The sequence below is a fragment of the Parasteatoda tepidariorum genome, chromosome 4, assembly GCF_982258835.1.
Source record: "Parasteatoda tepidariorum strain Cologne lab strain chromosome 4, Ptep-v5.0, whole genome shotgun sequence".
Classification (NCBI taxonomy): Eukaryota; Metazoa; Arthropoda; class Arachnida; order Araneae; family Theridiidae; genus Parasteatoda; species Parasteatoda tepidariorum.
Genome location: NC_141758.1, coordinates 113,004,221 through 113,023,503, shown reverse-complemented (window position 1 = coordinate 113,023,503; position 19,283 = coordinate 113,004,221). Strand labels below are relative to the sequence as shown.

At 34.7% G+C, this 19,283-nt stretch overlaps 1 protein-coding gene across 1 annotated transcript; it reads left to right on the top strand.

Moving 5' to 3' along the window:
• Positions 1 to 1,283: 1,283 nt before the first annotated feature.
• On the top strand, positions 1,284 to 17,295 carry LOC147812573 (uncharacterized). The gene is made up of 6 exons (XM_087162357.1): positions 1,284 to 1,408; positions 9,237 to 9,301; positions 12,477 to 12,584; positions 14,635 to 14,679; positions 17,049 to 17,084; positions 17,134 to 17,295. Exons 1-6 carry the CDS (start codon positions 1,309 to 1,311, stop codon positions 17,293 to 17,295), a joined length of 516 nt encoding a protein of 171 aa, XP_087018483.1. The 5' UTR covers positions 1,284 to 1,308.
• Positions 17,296 to 19,283: the final 1,988 nt, after the last annotated feature.

The window sequence follows — 19,283 nt, the reverse complement described above, 5'->3', positions numbered from 1 at the left end:
AGAATAATGCGAAAATAAATATAAATTTCAGCTGAATTCCAGATGCTTCCATTAACATTTTTATGTATGCTTATTAATGTTATATTTTTATATCTGTGTTTTTTCTTTTTTACTCGTTTGATTTTATTTTTATTTTACAACCCTAGTGATTCACTAAGGAAAGCGAGAAATCTTTGAGAAAATCACTGCGTTTACCTTCAATAAAAAAAAATATTTAGTATATTGCGAATAATACGTTGAATTGTTTTACGCTGATTTATTGCAAAGTTCCATAAAATAAATAGCTCCTTGTATTAAAACGTATAGCAATTTACTGGAAACGCCGAAGACGCAATTAATCTCTGTTTCTCATTTAAGAGAGAAAATGTAAAAGTGTTGTTATATATATACCAGAGACTGCTTGCGAAAAATAAATTAAAAGCAAATGAAGCGAAACTGTTCTCACCTTTAAATCGCTTTTTAAACAAATTGTGATAATTAATTTTTTTGCGAAATATGAAATTCCAGGCAAAATTACTTTTTCGGATCTAGCGGTATTTTCTAATAAATTAAAAAATGGAGTGCGTACTTTACATTTAGAGTTTCATTGTTTTTATGCGACTGAAACCAGTTTGAACTCGTTTACGTTAGTGTATCAATAGGTTAAATTAGTCGATATATGAAATAAATTCAACGATAAGATAAATTAGACGATATATTATGTAAATATAGATTATTTACAATATCAAGCATTATATTATAATAATGAGATCAAATTGTGAGAAGCACTGCAGTTTTTTAATAATGACATGATTTGCACCCGTTTATACGTGATATTTTTATAGTTAAACATACATGTAATGGGTTTTTTGCCCGGATTTTTTTTTACGTACTTCCAGTTTGTATTTATTTTTAGCGTATGTTAACCCATGGATACAGGAGCGTTTTAATAAATGCATCCGTGTAAAAACAATACAGCTGTATAGAGTATCATCTGATAATTATAATTTTACATAGAATCTTATAGTGCTTCTAGTAACATGGCTGTAAAAGAAAGAGATCTCCATACGATTTGAGAGTATTTAACAAATCCATTGAAAAGTACGCAACTGCATGAAACCCATTTAATATTCTTTAACTTCCGTGGACTGCATTGCGTGCGTGTAATAATTCTTCATTATTAAAGATAGTAAATAACTTCAATGACATTAAGTCCATTTTTCAAATTCTTCGAATTATGTCTCTTTATTTTTAAATTTCCCTACGGTTGCCTATATATATATAGGTTTAAAATAAATACTTTCGAATTTTACGTGAAAAACTTTGAGGATGCATGCAATTGTATTTACTGTGCTTTTGGCAATTTTGTCCCCAGCTTATGGTGTCGGCGATTTTGAAGGCTTAGGTCTCTACAAAAAAGTCATGTGTGGTATGTCATTTATATATTTTTTTTATATATTTAATAATGCTTACATACTTTTTTGAGGGGGAGGCTAACGATACTCGTAACACTCGTCCGTGCCGCTTTTCATGCTCATTAATAACCGCAGACGATTTTTTAGATTACGAAATTAGACTCGAAAACGTACTTTCTCTGAATACCTTTTTTTTCAACGGATTCGGATTTCTGATCCCCAAAACAAAGGGGTTAGCCGTAATCTGAGAAATTGAGTCCCAATAGTTTGGTCAGGAGGGAAATTGTAAGTTTTGACATTTTAATTTTTATTTAATTCTTTGGCTATTTCGCCATATCTCGACTATTTTTAAAGCGAATTGTAACATTTTTATAATTCGTATACCCAAATTATAAAAATTATTATGTAATTTGTATAACCAAAGTTACTTCCTTTCATAAAATAACTAAGTAAATATTTATTATTTTTTATAATTTTATTTAATATTAGCCAAAAAAAATTTGAGTTGCAAAATATAAAATTTTTTCATCATCTCAAAGAATATAAGCTAAGAATATAAGTGAAGATTCGATCATTAGATCAAAAGTTATCCAGAGTCACCATTTTTTTTATTAAATAAAATCTAAATTGCTTCGAGAGCGATACAAATTTTTGGCACAAGAGCCATGATTTGGCTTCACATCGTCAAAATTTAGGTTTTAAAAAATGAATATAACTTGTTTTAAAAGCAACCATAGGAGTATAATTAAAGAAAATTGGTTAAAATCAAAATAACTAGGTCAATTCGCTGAAGTTTGAACTGAATCGAACTATAACATCCGATATCTTTCAGGTAAAGTGTGAATGCAAGAATGCTAAAGTCACGGTTAAAATACTGTCATCTTGAAAATCTATATATATATTACTCTTACACGGCGATAAAAAAACGCCTCATTACAACTCTCCGAATGGCAACGCTAGAAAATCAACCAATAATTGCCGCTAAAAATGTCACATGCCAAATCTAGGTTGGGTGGCTCAACATATAGCGCTTCTAAAAACGGAAACTGAAATAACCAGAGTGTAAAATATTATGTGCTTATGCGCATCGTATTTTTTGTTAAATAATTTATTTATTATATATCAGTTTATAGATGGTAACGAGAAGAGTTTTGTGGTTGCTATGGTGACTAATTAGAAGGTAAATTGTTTTTTTGAGTGAGTGTGAGATTTATTTTTTGGAACTGCAATGCTGTAATTTTATTGTTTAGTTAATAAATCTTCCCTTTAAATTAAACGTGATAGCAGTTTCCTTAATTATTTTATTCGAAGTCCTTGGAGTTTTATTTGAGGTCAGTTTATTTTGTATTTTTTGACAAGAGAGAGCATTCTCACCAAACGAGATTTCTTCCGAAATTCAATGTTTTGTTTATGCAGGGTTTTTCCATTGCAATTTCTCTTATTTAAATTTTTAATAGATTTAATTATAGCCAAAATTTTAACCTTTTTAAAGAGATATCAGTTTTAGAAATTTATATCTTAAGATTTTATACTATAGCACATTTCTAATAGGTTTAACGAATTACATGTCATTTATTTGAATTCAAATTTATTTTAATAACTTAGTATTTACTAAAAAGATGTAATTTTTTTTAAAAAAAAAGTTGTTATATGAATTTGAATGATTGTTTTGAATTCTTAAAATTTTGTGCATTTGCAATGTACCTAAGTTAGTAGCCAGCGAAGCGAGCTTGGTTTGCGAAGCAAACCATATAAGATTGCGTAGCAATTTTCGGGGGTTGGCGAGCGTTAGCGAGCAGGGGGCAGAGCCCACTAGTATGTATTATTTTGTGCTTATACAATTTTTTCAGTTCATTATTATTGTTAAAAGCTAAATACTCGTTCTTCTTTACGAGTTGAAACCTAATTCAATAATCAATAAATCGGTAATAATCAATAAATCATGCACAAAATTGAAAGAGATATCCAGACACAATTAAATCAAAACAATTCCAGTTATATTATTTATTATGTTTTGCTCTTCTTCATGGCTTTACGTTATTAGATTAAGCAAAGCACATTTTTAAAAGTCCGTCCTATTAAAATTAATAGCATTAATATTCAGTATCGTTTAGCATAATGCTATTGCTGGAGGTCAGCACTTGATTGTCAATTATTACCATAATCAACAGTTGACTACGGTTCTTATCCTATTCGGTCGGCTGTAAAAGCCTATTGTCACAGTACTTACAGCAGGAATCGAGGTACCTATATTAGTACCCAATTCGAATTTCTAGATAGTTCAATCAAAACGCTTTGATGGTTTGTGTTGGTTTCAGTGCGATTCATGATGGTTCAACATCATTCGGTGGTCACCATCATCCAACATTTTTCATTATGGATTCATGGTTTTTGATATGCCAACAAACTTCCATCATTCTCTGATGGAAAATGCTACTTTAATAATATGGTGGTTAACAATCAAGAGGAGTTTGATTCCAATGGAATAACAATCCATGATGATCGTGATGGTTTAATGGATATTCTTGTTGGTTCTCAGCCATATACCATCAAAATAATTTGGATTTTTTTGTGTTGAACCATAATAAATCAGTTCGAATTCCTACATGATGATGATGGGGGTTCATGATCGTTTCAATATTTGATTTCTTAGAAACTATAATGGAAATTTCTGATAGTTCAACATGAACAAACCATCAAAACAAATAGCAGTTCTTATGTTGGACCATCTTAAATCAAGTTCGAATTCCACATTGGAGAGACGGTTATTTATGTCAGTTGCCCTCAAAAATATAATAGTTCACGATGGAATTATTGATGGTTGCCATCAAGATTATGATGGTCCATCAATGGAAAGCCATTAAAAAGTTTGAATTTTGTATACGTAGTATAGTTCGTTCACCAGGAGTTGGCACTTGACCCCACCTCCTCGGACGAAGAGTTCATTTCGGCGCGGGAGTAAGAGGACAAAAGTGTCCGCGCTTGAAATTGAGTCAACCCTTAATGCTCGCCAAACGTAAACAGTGAATTTTTTTTTCAATCACTTACTTCGGGCCGGGATAGCCTGGTCGGTAGGGCGCTGGGCCTATATCCAAGAGGTCGTGGGTTCGATCCTCGCCGACCGAAGACTCCCCGTGTAGTAAATGGTGACTGATGCACGTTAAATCTGTCGAGTCTCAAAGTCCTCCATGTTCCCACAACAAATCAAAACCTCTGGGGGTACTGATCCAGGAGTTTCCTTGTCTTCTGGATTGGTTCAAAATTACAAGGCTACGGTGTTGAACGTAAGTAGTCGTAAACCCATGAAATTGGGTCGGCTGTTCAACGACGGTCATAAAATAAAATAAAATCACTTACTTCGGGCCGGGATAGCCTGGTCGGTAGGGCGTGGGCCCATATCCAAGAGGTCGTGGGTTCGATCCTCGCCGGTCGAAGACTCCCCGTGTAGTAAAATGGTGACTGATGCACGTTAAATCTGTCGAGTCTCAAAGTCCTCCATGTTCTCACAACAAATCAATACCTCTGGGGGTACTGATCCAGGAGTTTCCTTGTCTTCTGGATTGGTTCAAAATGACAAGGCTACGGAGTTGAGCGTAAGTAGTCGTAAACCCATGAAATTGGGTCGGCTGTTCAACGACGGTTATAAAATAAAATAAAATCACTTACTTCGCTTTATTATCTGCTATTATATACCTTTCGTTACTCTAGCTAATTAAATATAGTGCAGCAAAATGTCTCAAAAAGAACAAACCATTCACTCAAAAAAGAGAAATATCATCAAATTTTTAAAATATTTAATGTTAAATAGTGCATATAAGGATTTCGAAATAAATGCTTTTGCCATGCGAACGCCAAATACACTGGTTATCATAAATTAAGGAAAAATCACAAAAATAGCGATAACTCTTTCAAAAGTAAGCCAAACCGTGCAAAATTTGCATATGTTGTCCACTAAGAGTAGCTGAGTAAAATTGCAATATGCAAATTAGTGGCGCTGCACTCGGCTTACGTCATCTGCCTGGAGCATAAAAGTCCAAGTTTGAGAGAAAGCACACAAATTTTACTGTGATTGCGACATTGAAAATCTGAGATAGCCAATTCGTAATAATGACCTCTAGGCATCATTTGCCTGAAGAACTACGATGGAGAGCCATCGGGAGACTAGAGGCAGGGCAGAGTCAATCAGAAGTGGCCAGATGGCTAAATGTGAGTCCATCTGTGGTTCATAGACTTTGGAGGCAATTTCAAACCACAGATTCGGCATCTAGGAGGTTCAGTCAAGGACGGCCAACTGTTACGACCAGTGCCGATGACCGATATTTGACATTAAGTGCACGCAGGAATAGAACCGCTACTCCGACACATCTTAGATCCTCTCTTGCTGCAGCCACCGGAAGGTTGGTGTCAACGTCAACTGTGCGCAGAAGGCTCCACGAAGGTGGTCTGTATGCGAGACGACCAGCCATTTGCGTGCCGCTCACATCACGCCATAGGAGAGACCGTTTGCAGTGGGCCCGACAACATGTCCACTGGACGTCAGATCAATGGAGGCCTGTTCTCTTTACGGATGAGTCCAGGTTTAGTCTAGAAAGTGACAGTAGACGTTATTTGATATGGAGAGAACCTGGGACCCGTTATCATCCATCAAACATCCGTGAAAGAGATGCATACGGAAGAGGCAGTGTCTGTGTTTGAGGAGGCATATCCTTAGGAGGGCGCACATACCTCCATGTCTTTCCAAGGGGAACCGTGAATGCTCAGGTTTATCGAGACAACATCCTTGATGCTTATGTGCGCCCATATGCCGGGGCAATTGGTGATTGCTTCCTGTTACAGGACGATAATGCAAGACCACACAGAGCTCGCATTGTTGATGATTATCTTCAACAGGAAACAATTACTCGCATGGAGTGGCCAGCTCGATCCCCGGACTTGAATCCTATCGAGCACGTTTGGGATGCTCTAGGGAGGCGTGTATCTGCCATCAATCCGCCCCCTCAGACCCTTGCCACGCTTGCAACTGCTTTACAAGAGCAATGGCTCTCACTTCCTATTGAACTGATAGACCGCATAATTGAAAGCATCACACATCGCTGTTTGTGCTGTATTGCTTCTAGAGGCAATCATATTCCATATTAAAGGTACTTTTTCTATTGCAAACCGATACTTCCAATTTGTTTATTTTATACATGTGCTAATTTCTATACTACTATTAATGTCTGATAATTTCTTTTTATGTTGTTTAATACCTTACTATGTGTTGTATATTGTGGGTAAGTTTCATAAAATTCCATGTGTAATTTCTTGAGTTATCGCGATTTTTGTGAATTTTCCTTAATTTATGATAACCAGTGTAGTAATCTTGTGCAGGATTGTTCTCATCATTCTCCCCAAATTAGCGAAATATTATAGTCGGATACCACGTGATGTATGCGGAGCCAAGTGCCAACTCCTGGTGAATGAACTATACATATCAAAAAAGTACGAACTTACATAATATCAGTCTGACCAAAAAAAAATTTTTTAATTTTTTTTTTCAAATTGAAAGTACAAAGAGGTCATCAGCAATCGTTAAGATACGTGCCCACACTTAAAATATAAATTAAATAAATTGTAAAATGTTAAGTGCAGTTGACAAAACTAATGGCAACTTTTCCATAAAAATCAGTAGGGCTCAACAGAGAGATATTAAATCTACTCATGAGCGAATCACAGAGTAAATTTTTTTTTCGCTCCCTGACTGCAGAAATTGACATGCTGATGCGATCAAAATTTGGTCGAAACATATCATAGCTCCATTGGTATCAGGCGAACCATGAGAAGTTTTCTTGATTTTTGCCTGCATTTAGCACCAATGCTGGATAGTTTTCTCTTAGAAGAATTTCCTCGGAGAGGAATATGACCCTTTTTCTCTCAACAGGTGTTCTCTTGTCTTCTGGGTTCTAGGGTCAGACATTGAAAAGGGAAAAAATCTGCCTATCCGCTGAGTGGATCGGTGTTCAACGTCGGAAAATCGTGAACTGGTAACCTAAAGAATGAAGAAAAATGTGAATCACGTAACTATAATCATTATCACGCGTAGTTTACTACGATAGAAAAAATACCCGTAACATTTTTATATATTTAAAAGTGTCATTGTTGCAGGAAACTGCTAATTTCGAATTTTAAAAAAATTATGTGTTTCAACATTCTATACTTATTCTTAATTTTCTATTCGCATTTTACACTCCTGTCGAAAGGTATAAAACCGCCTATGATGCTGAGATCAATTCAAATCGCCTTGGCACATGTATAATGTCAATTTCAAGGCCACAAATAGTTTTCATTTATATTATTCAATAGTTATTCTTCAACTTTTACTGATAATTTAATATTCTTACTGTATTCTTATTCCAGTTTGTGAGACTTACTCTATGTTGAATTGATTGAATTGAACACTTTTAGAAATTTCTCGGAAAAAATGGTTAAATAACACTTTATTGAATGGTTATTTTACCATATTTAATCAAAACAGTTAAGTAACCATAAATAAAATGGTAATGAAACTGTTAAGTTTGATAAAAACTGTTTATTAACTGCTTTCATCTAATACGGTTAAACAACCAGAGTTTTATCGCAGTGGCTAGAACCACCTCATGAAGCTACTTAGTTCTTTGCAACTGTGTGCATATCATAGCCGAGGGGACTTATCTGTCCATCTCATGACCGGCAGAACTGGAGTTCGAGTCCCAGTGTTGACACTACGTTATATTCCCTTCAACACATGCAGAATTTCCAGTGTCCGGCACTCTCCACTGCTCATTAGTCATTACCTAACTTAAAGTCGAGTTCCTGTATCTAGATAAATCATTATTTTTTTTTTTTTTTTTTTTTTGCGTTTTTAAAAAATACTAGTTGTAAATGGTTAAAAAAACGTACAGTTTTGTATTCATGGTTTTATGACCATACTTTTTGTAAATGGCTTCAAAACCATAAAGGAAAAAAAATGTTCTTTATCGTAAACTTTACGGTTAATCGGATTGACCGACAGCAGTCGGTTATTTTACCGTAATTTGAGAAGGAAAATTTTAACAGTGTATCATTTTTGATTTGCCATTCCTGTGGTTTTCCTTTCCTGATTAATATCTCTGTAGGTGATACCGAAAGGCGTTAAGGTTTTAAATAAGTTTTACCTTACTTAAAGTCGAGGATACTGGATTGACCTCTGGGGTTACTGGATTGGAGATCGATCGTTCTCTGATTCAGATCAAAATTTACGATCTGTGGATGAATGAATGGATGTATGAATCAGTCCACTCTATAAACGGGTGTGACGTATTGTGTGGCAAAAGACTAATTCTTGGCCATGGATGGCCCCACTGAAAAACACGAAACGCACACTCTGTCTTAAATTTGGTCGTTTCAAAAAGCAGGCTTGTCCGTATGGCAAGTTGCATTAGAAACAACAACAGCAACATAAGTTTTACAATTTATGACTTTAATTGCCGCTCACAGTCAACTACTCGTGCGGAAAATAGAAACTACAAGGATTAAATCGACATCAGAAGAGTTGTAACGCATGCGAAAACTTTTGCTCCGCGAGCATGTTCTGTTCTTTCAAGGAACAAATGCAACTAAAAAGCGAATTGGATTCAGCCAATCAGCATAGGCCAAGTTAAGTCAACAAAAAAGTTTTCTTAGAGGTTTTGTTTTGCTAACATTAGTTATAGACGTTATTAAATGCACTTTCATCAGTGGTGAAATGTATTAAGGATCTTAAAAATGCATCCATTTATTCCAAATTTAAAAAATTCAAAATACTAAAATTTTTTTAAAGTAACAATTGTGGCTATTTGTTTACAGTCGCAGAATACGCAAAGTGGAGAGAAGAACTGATAGGATGCATGAATCATTATGACGGACCTGACGTAAGTCATTCTTTTTTTTTCAAATATCGACGTAAGTGAAAATTAATGTCAACACAAGTACTTTTTTTTAAATTTAAAACTATGAGTAGTTAGAAAAGTGTGACATTTTTATCATTATCTATATAAAATAAAAACGCTTAGACGTGGTCATAAAACCGATGAACTTTTTTTTCGGGTTAACAGCGGAGAATTTAAGCTAACTTTCTGGCCATATTATTCGACGCACTATAAGATTCTATGTTCAATCTTAATTCTCAGGTGATACTCTATGCAGCATTCTTGTTTTGACGCTGCTGAAACCGGTTTGTAGTTGTTTATGCTCGTGTATCAATTAGTTAACATTGTAATGCAATACGTTAAAAAATAATACATTAATTAAAATAGGAAGTATATAAAAAATCTCCTGGAAAAAAAAAACATTACAAGTATGTTTAAGTATAAATGTGTTGCCTATAAACTCTTGCAAATCATGTCATTATTAAAACACTACAGTCTGTCTCATAATTTGGTCTCATTATTATAATATACTGATATAATACCTGATATAATAAATATTCTATATTTATATAATATATCGTATCATTTATCCAACAGTCCAATTTATATTACATATCGCCTAATTTAACCCTCATACACTAACGTCAACAAGCGTAAACCGGTTTTATCCGAGTTAAAACAAATAAAGCTGTAATAGTATCACCTGATAATTAAGATTTTACATAGAATCTTACAGTGCGTCTCACAATTTGACCAGACACTGTAGTGAAAGATTAAAAGCGAACTATTTAATACAAGGGTGAAGTAACGTAATTTTAACAAATATATAATATATAAAATGTTATACAATATATAATGCAACATATTATAATATATATAGAGAAAAAATATTTATTGACAAAAGTTTGAGTATCGTGCATTTATGCTTTCATTACAAACTGTCTCACTCAGAAAGATGTGCTCCGTTTCAAAAAACCAGGTTATTAAATTCACCTTTCGAGGAAAACAGCATTCGACCTAAGGAGAAAAAGTAAATGTTTATGAAAATTTGTAATGAAAATATAAATGAAATACTGTATACGGGCACTTTCAAGGTGGGGGGGGGGGGCGACGGTTTATCACCATGAAAACAGATTATAAGAAAAAATGACGAGAACATACTGATCAGGGCTGGAAGAGCTCATGATTTTGTTTTAAAAAATTCGGATGTGACGTAATCGGGATATGATTTTTTCAAATAAAACAGTTTTTTATTTCATTTACCTGTTAAATTACGTAATCGGATGTGATTTTTTCAAATAAAACAGCATTTTTTAGCATTTATCTGTTAAATTAAGTAATCGAATGTGACTTTTTTTCAAATAAAACAGTTTTTTTTTAACATTTATCTGTTAAATTACGTAATAAACTGTGATAATTGTAATATATGTAAATTACATTTACGTACATACAACCAGATTAAAGTATAACACTAAAAATCTATTGCTTCCATTTTATTTTTTGAAACACATCCCAGATAGCAAAATAAAGTTTATTTTCACTCAACAAAAGCCTTTTTAACGTAAGCCTAAAAAGGGTTTTTTAAGAGGTTTACGTGTAAACCTTCCAACTCAAAAACGAGATAAGTGATCATCTGCTCTATTCCACGCACATTACCCTCATTCGAAACCTTGGGTAAACAACCTTCTATACAAAAACCTTAAATCGAGTTTGTCTTAATGTTTTCAAGCTTGAAAAAAATCCTTGAGTAAAGCTTGTCTTGTCTTAAGATGACAATAATATCACATGTAGGTAATTATAAGGTTTCTTTTCGCAACGTCTTGTATTCTCTGCTAAAATCTACCTTAGTCATGATAATTTTAATGAACAATGCCATTAGATCTAGAGCCCCTGAATTAGACAGGCTGACTCATCGTCTATTTTTGCTCCAAAGAGCTAACATAAGCACAATACTAACATAACGTTAACTTGTGAACTTTTTTGCTCCAATATTGCTTGATAGGTCAGCTCTGATAGTATAGGAGCCTTAATTGGGTATAATACGAGGGTTGCAAATTAAATAGTGGCAACTTAACCTTGAAACTCACAGAAGGGCGGGCATGCGTAAATAGGGTATGGATGGGGTGAGGTGGGGCTGTTGTCGATGTGTAGAGTGCAAAAAAAATCGATATGCTTAGAAGGGTAGTGGTTGCGTGGCGTTAAAGTGAGGAGTTTCGTTTCCATCGCTCTAAAGCATGTTGTGAAAAGGCTTAATGACGAAAAAAGACGAGATGCTTGAACCCATCGTGCTATTGTCCTATACGGTAAAACATTTGCTCCACAGGCTTCCACTAATCCTCGATAGCATTCTGTTGCAATTTTGCCACGGGCAACCTCGAATGTAAGCCACGACCGCTGATTACCTTTTGAAAACATGCTTTAGAGCGGTGGAAAAGAAACTCCTCACTTTAACGCCACACAACAACTACCCTTCTAAGCAAATCGACTTTTTTTTCCACTCTACACATCGACAACAGTGGCACCTCACCGCTCCCATATTCAATTTGCGCATGCCCGCCCTTCTGTGAGTTTCAAGGTTAAGTTGCCACTATTTAATTTACAACCCTCGAATAAAAAAAACACAACTACTTCCACTTAGTAGGAATAACATTTACCATGACGCAATGCTAAATTCTATGCCACTATCCACATAAATCAATTATTAATCAAAAATCGAATATCAATTACTTTTCTTTATAATGCAATAAAATCTGGCGAGCAGCTATTTAAACGATCAAACACTTCGTTTGTTTATTTGTGGCTTGAAGTTAGGCTCGCAGAAAATGCCGTTCATGGGTTAAATTTAGTAGGAATAACACAACCTGTGACGTAGGCTATAGTATACCCAATTGGATCCTATCGGTTGTGTGACGTCAGCTAAAACGTCATTACGGAAACTAAGGGACCATTTCACCAAAGTGACAATACTTTTTTTTAAAAAAAAAGCTTTAAAAATAATTAATTTTTAACTATTTTAGGATGAAAGGTTTGAAACTGCATTATTTATTTTTTTCATTGAAAAAAGGTTTTTAGGGCAAACATTTTAGTGACAATGAAAAAAAAAAATTCTGCCGTAAGGTGACATGCTTTCCGGGCATCTGACTCAGAACGAAAAATAAAGTGTATGGATTCTTTGCAGGTTTGGAAATTAGTGAAAGGTTGCTACGAGGGATTCAAAAAAGAGAATAATGTTGTAGAAACATACATTCAATTTAACTGCCAAAAAGAAGTAAGCGAAGTGGCGGAGGTAAGAGTCTTCTTCAAATATTCTATTCTGGAAGTGGTGTAAAAAATGAATATTCTATAAACGGGGCAACGTCTCGAAGCCTCTCCTACTGGTTAGCATAATAAAAAGTAGCTGCCAAACGATAGGGTTGGCTTCCTGAAACTCGGACAGAGAGAGAATTTTCCCATTCGGTTTTTCTACAGTAAAACCCTTTCGCAAGACTCAGTTGTTGGCCAAAGGAGCCACGAACTCCATAAGTTCATGCAAGATGCCTCCGTAAATTCTCCTTCGCAATAACAATTGAGTGCACAGTTTCATAGTGACTTTGTTAGATTCATACTGAAATTTGAAGTATGCATCCCCTCAAGATATGTTTTAAAATGTCTAATGTAATGTGAAGCCACAGAACCAAAGAAAAGAGAAGTCTAGTTCTTAGAATACGTGACTAACGACGCGGGGAAACTGCTCGGTTCGGTATGCTATACCAGAAAAACGGCTTACAGGCACGGATAGCCTGATCTGTAGAACGCTGGACCCATGTCCGAGAGTTCGTGGGTTCGAACCCCTCCAGCCGAAGACTCCCCGTGTAGTAAAGTGACTGATGAACGTTAAATATGTCGAGTCGCAAAAGTCCTCGATGTTCCCATAGCAAATCAATACCTCTAGGGGTACTGGATTAGAGATCGATCGTTCTCTGTTTCAGGTCAAAATTACGATCTGCGGATGAATGAATGGATGTATGAATGGGTCCGCCCTATGAACGGGTGCGACGTATGGTGTGGCAGAAGTCGAATTCTTGGCCATAGATGGCGCCACTGAAAAACAAGAAACGCACACTCTGCCTTAAATTTGCTCGGTTTCACCAAGCAGGCTTGCTAGAATGCCAAGTGACATTGGAAATAACAACAACACAGCTTATAGGGTGAGCAACAAACTCAGATAGTTGTTGTTGTAGTTCATTTACGTCGCACTACAGCTGCACAATGGGCTATGGGCGACGGTCTGGGAAACATCCCTGAGGATGATTCGAAGGCATGCCATCGGTATTTTGATCCTCTGCAGAGGGGGTGGCTCCGCTGCTTTGGTAGCCCGACGACCTGCGTTTGACGTCGAGCACTTTATGGTAGAACAGTTTAACGAGGACCGATCCCGCACACCCTCGGTCCCTAACGCAGACTTATCAAAGTGGTTACCCGCTTACTGCTTGACTTCGTTGATCTGCACTGAAACGTGTCTTAACGATCAGTTCACTACAGGACTATTATCAGGTGATACTATACAGCTTTATTGTTTTTATGTGACTGAAACCGGTTTGCACTTGTTTACGTTCGTGCATTAATTGGTAAAATGAGTCGATATATAATATAAGTTCGACGATCGAATAAATCAGACGATATATTATATAAATATAGAGTGTTTATTATATCAATCATTATATTAGTATATTATAATAATTCGACCAAATTATGAGACGCACTGAAGTTTTTTTTAAATGCTTTGCACGAGTTAGCATACAGTATACTCTTACATTTAAACACGCATGTAATGGGTTTTAATTCAAGAGATTTTCTATATGCTTCTCATTCGTATTTGTTCTTAACGTATTGCATTACAATCTTAACCAATTGATACACGAAAGCAAGCAAGTGGAAACAGTCACATAAAAACAAATAAAGCTGTTAAAAGCTAGTTATATGATCCTGCATCTAAGTGGTTCAGAATTCACCATGCACTCAATGGTTTTAGAAGAGGAGAAATCTGTAAAAGGTTGCGTGGGTGCGAAGGCCGGGGGATAATACTACCATTAACTGTCGTCTGGACTCAATTATAGCAGTGTAGTGAGCAAAGCATTGTCTTTTGCATCGTAATTTCTTGTAGATGAATCCAAAACTGTCGCCAATAGCTCATTAGAGAAGGTTTAGTGCGAGGTTCGCAACCAAATTCATGCTAGTAATCTCTTACAGTTTTTAACCATAATTTTTAAATTTAATGGGTGGTTTAATTATACTAATCTGCTTTAATAATTTTATTCACAAATATTAGTAAAAAAAAGTTTTTTCTTTCTTTGCAGCTTCTACATTGTATCATTCATGAGCTTACCACCTCTTCTGAACATGTAAGTAAGATTAAAAGAATTCTTAGATTTGAAGGACACTTCGATAGGAGCGAATTAACAGCTTCCGTTACCAATTTTTTTGAAGAAAAAAAAATGCAAAACATCAACATATTTTCTGATTTCACTAATAAATATCAGGAACTAAAACAAAACATAATACTCAAGTTGTCAGTTCTCAATGTGTAAAAAATATCTAATGGACCATCAGTTTACTATCCCAAATGATCTAGGGCAAAAATGAAAAAAGTCAAATATCAGTCTTTGAATATGTTCATATCTGCATAATCTGCATTACTTTCACTTTCGCTCGCAAACGCCATTTTTTTCTATGTAAATTCATCAACCATCGTCTATACAATTGTACAAAACACGTCTGCAGTCCCATAAATAGCAAAACTCCCAAACAAAAATGGGCAAACTTCCAGTCACAGCAGATTATTATTATTTGTTACTTTGCTTCCGACCGAATAAAAACGTGATAAAACAAAACGTATGGACGCATTCTGCTATGCCCGAGTTTACTCGGGATAATAAATATTTTCAATACATACATACCCGAGTTAACTCGGGAATGATCAGGGAAGCGGTTAAGTGCGATGGGTCTGTGATGGGTTAAACATTTCCCGAAAAGAAACGAAAAAGATTTTTTTTTATGTAAATTTAACATGGAGTGATTCAATCTAAAAGCTTATAAATCAGTATTTCGTTTTGTTTTGAAAAAGATTGATCTTCATTATTAAAATTCATTTTTGTTTTAACTTTATTTTGGAGGGAGTTGTTAACCGCTTCCGTGATTATCCCGAGTTAACTCGGGTACGTATATATTGCAAACATTTGTCATCCCGAGAAAACTCGGGCCTAGTAGAATTTGCCAGTACATTATGTTTTATCACGTCTCGGTCGGAAGCAAAAAAATGCTGTTGTTGGAAGTTTGCCAAGTTTAATTTGAGAGTTTTGCTGTTGGACTGTGGGATTGCACACGCGTTTTGTACAATTGTATATACGATGGTTGAATAGAAAAAAGGGTAAATAAAAATGGCGTATTCCTTCACTGACGTATGAAAAGTATTACTTTGTGTTGTCCCTTGTTTTATGAGCTATCCTACAAAGATTAATATTTAACTTCCCCGAAATAACTCGAGATAATAAACTGATTTTAAATAAAAGGTTTCTTACACATAAAAAAAAATTCAAATTTCAACTTAAAACTTGCAAGTTATGTTTTGCTCCAGTTCTTTGTATTTATTAATAAAATGAAAAAAAATAGGCTGATTTTTTGCATTTTTTCTTTTTTCAAAATAATTGGTAACAGAAGTGTTTAAAAACCCACTCTAATCTATCTAAAAAGAATTTGGTGTTGGTCTGAGCCATTGCATATATTTTGCTTCGCAGTCCATGAGGATACCATCAAAATATTGATTCTCGAAAGAATAGCTTTTTAACTAGATACGATTTTTTAGGACAGTTTTAAAACTTAACGTTAAAATATTTTAAAAGGAAATGAGTTTCAGAAAAATTAAATTATTTTTTTGTACGAAAAATTTGACGAAACAGTTTTCAAAGAGCCTATTTTATGATTTAATAAAAGATCAGTATTCAATAAAAAAAATTTTTTTTGCCAAATTTAAATTGTTTGCTCTCGTTAAGATACAGTGAGTAGCTATCAACCAAGTCAGCTGCCATCTATGAAAAGGTACCCCACCATAGAATCTAGTTAACATGCCTTACATACTAGTGAATTGGAATTATATTTTTGTAGTGGTAAATACACTACAGTACTCCCCCACCAGAATTATAGTTGTGATAGAAATCTATGAACGGATACTACCAGTTGATTCATTGCTGTTTTGTGAGAAGACGGGAGAGTTGTATTAAGATCACGGTCGTGGTCGCTCCTGTGCTGCCTTTAGCTGTCGAGTGTATACATTGTACCATGTGTGTGTGATCGCGACAAAGAAGCAACAGCGTGAGAAGGACAGTGTCGCAGTCGCAAGTAGCAAGTCAACTGTTCAATGTGGACAATCCATCGAAGTATCGAAGGGGGCGTTACTGTTAAGATACGCAAGTTCATTTCAAAGTGGGAGTTTCTGTCAAGGTAGGCGTGTTCACATCACGTCCGGGTCACCAATCTGGGGAGTGAGTAGTTATCGACCCTGTCAACTGTCATCTATGAATAGGTACCCCACCATAGAATCGAGTTAACGTGTATTACATGTAAGTGAATTGGAATTGTATTTTTGTAATGGTAAATACACGACAAAGCTACCTTTAAAAAATAATGAAATATATTTATTTGTAACCACAAAGTTTTATCTTTTTTTTTTATGAGCTATGTTTTTCCAATTGTTTTTTTCTTCTTTTTAATTTAGGGCGAAGAGTATAAAATTCGACTCCAGAAATGTCATGTAAGTATGCTTGCATTTTAATAAGTTTTGCATTTTAATCTTTCACCAGGTTCACTTTTTTTTTATCTGTCGTGGTTTTAAAGACGACACGAGTCCCTTTTTAGTTGTCAGTTTAATTCAATGGGAATTGAGATTTAATGGCCCAAGGTTCAAAAATGACACTTTTGCCTTTGATGCACAGTGGGTCCAAGGTTTATCCAAGGTTCGATAAAAAAAATTTCAAAATTTGGACGTTTTTTATTTAGGGGTTTTTATGTGCAGGTAAATTGATTTCATAGTTGAAATTTTAAAATACACTAATAATACTCCCCCAAAAAATGACGGCTGAAATAGGGCGAGCAAAAATAACAAAAATTATATACGTTTAAATAATTAAATATGAATGAAAATATAATAATTACCTCGTGGAGCTTTTTGGAACTAAGTTTCAAAAGTCATTCAAACATTGTGAAATGTCAAATGATAAGATGTAAACTATAAGTTTGTCAAGAGCATTAACTAATCCAACACATTGAAAAATTGTGCTATCATTTCAGGCTAATTACTCTGATAAAAATGTAACAGTAAGGTAAATTTCCTATATATATTTCTGAAATAAAATTTAAAAGTTACTTATTAAAAGAAATTTAACATATTTTTAATTACATTTTACTCTCGTCAGTTCAAAAAGTAAATTATAATGTTTGGAATGATGAATACTTAATATGGGCTACATTAAAACTGCCTTCACATAATTTAATTGAAAATTTAATTTTTGACTTTTGGTCAAATATCATGGTCTTCTGTCCACAGTGCGTTGCTATGGCGGCTGCTGCTGTTTTTCTTTTTCTTTTCACTAGCGGGCATTTTTAATTTATTAACATAAAAATAATTTAAAGTATTTTTATATTTTTTTCCATTATGAACGCATAATGACTGGATTGACGGTGATTTCAATATAAATATGAATACTGAATAGGGAAAAGTATTTTGAAACAGGTACATAGGCAGGATCAAACCGAGCAACAAACATCAATGGAGACAGTTTTTGCAACCCATGATTTGAAATGCTTAACGGAGTCCTTCCAGAAAAAAAAAATTGACCCATGGGTAACCTGTGATTGCAACTAGGCGATCACAACTTTTTTGTTGATTTTGTTTTTTAAGTTTCTTTTAGTTTTCAGTTTTCTTAGTATATTAAAACTACAGAAAACTCGATACCAAATAATACAGATCATAAAACTCTGCCTTGATTGAGTATATCGATATCGTTTAAAAATATTAGTTAGTTAGTTACGTAAAGTTAAAACTTAGTTTTTGCTAATTTTTTTCTGAAAAACATGATAAATCATTTCTTTTTATTTTTGGATTACATAATCATTCCTACACTGTGCAGTGCAAATAATTATGTTGCCGCTCAATTTTGAAGCAAAAATAGAAAAATTCATATATTTTTTTTAAAAATAAATTTGCAATGAGTAGTTTTTTATAAAGAAGTGCTAAATAAATAAAAATAAAAATTTGAATTTTTTTCACTTGCGTCGCTTTTTTCTATTATTCGGCAGTATATTGCTGGAGCACTTTTCACATAGCATGATTCAATAAACATTAAAGATACAGAGTCTGTTGTTGTTACACACATCAATACCAGCAAGCAATTTATATTTATATCCATCGTTGAACAGCCGATCCAATTTTAGGTTTACGACTACTAATTACTTCAACTGACTTAGGTTACTTCAACTCCGTAGCCTTGTAATTTTGAACCAATCTGGAAGACAGGGAAACTCCTGGATCAGTAACCCAAGATTTTGTTATGGGAACATGGACGACTTTGTGACTCGATAGATTTAACGTGCATCAGACACTCTTTACCACACGGGGAGTCTTCAGCTGGCTGGGATCTAACCCACGAACATGGGCCCAGTACCCAACAACCAGTCTATCCCGGCCCAAAGCATCCTATGTGAGACCAAGCGAATTTAAGGCAGTAGGGTACGTTTCTTACTTTCAGTGGTACCATCTACGGCCTAGAATACGATTTTATCCACTCGCACATCACAGCCTGTTTTGCAGGGAGGACCCATTCATATTCCATTCATTCATTCATTCACAGACAGTCATTTTAACCTGAACCAGAGAACGATCCATCTCCTATTAAGAACCTTCAGAGGTATTGATAGGTACTCGGAGGACTTTGTGGCCCCGACATATTAAACG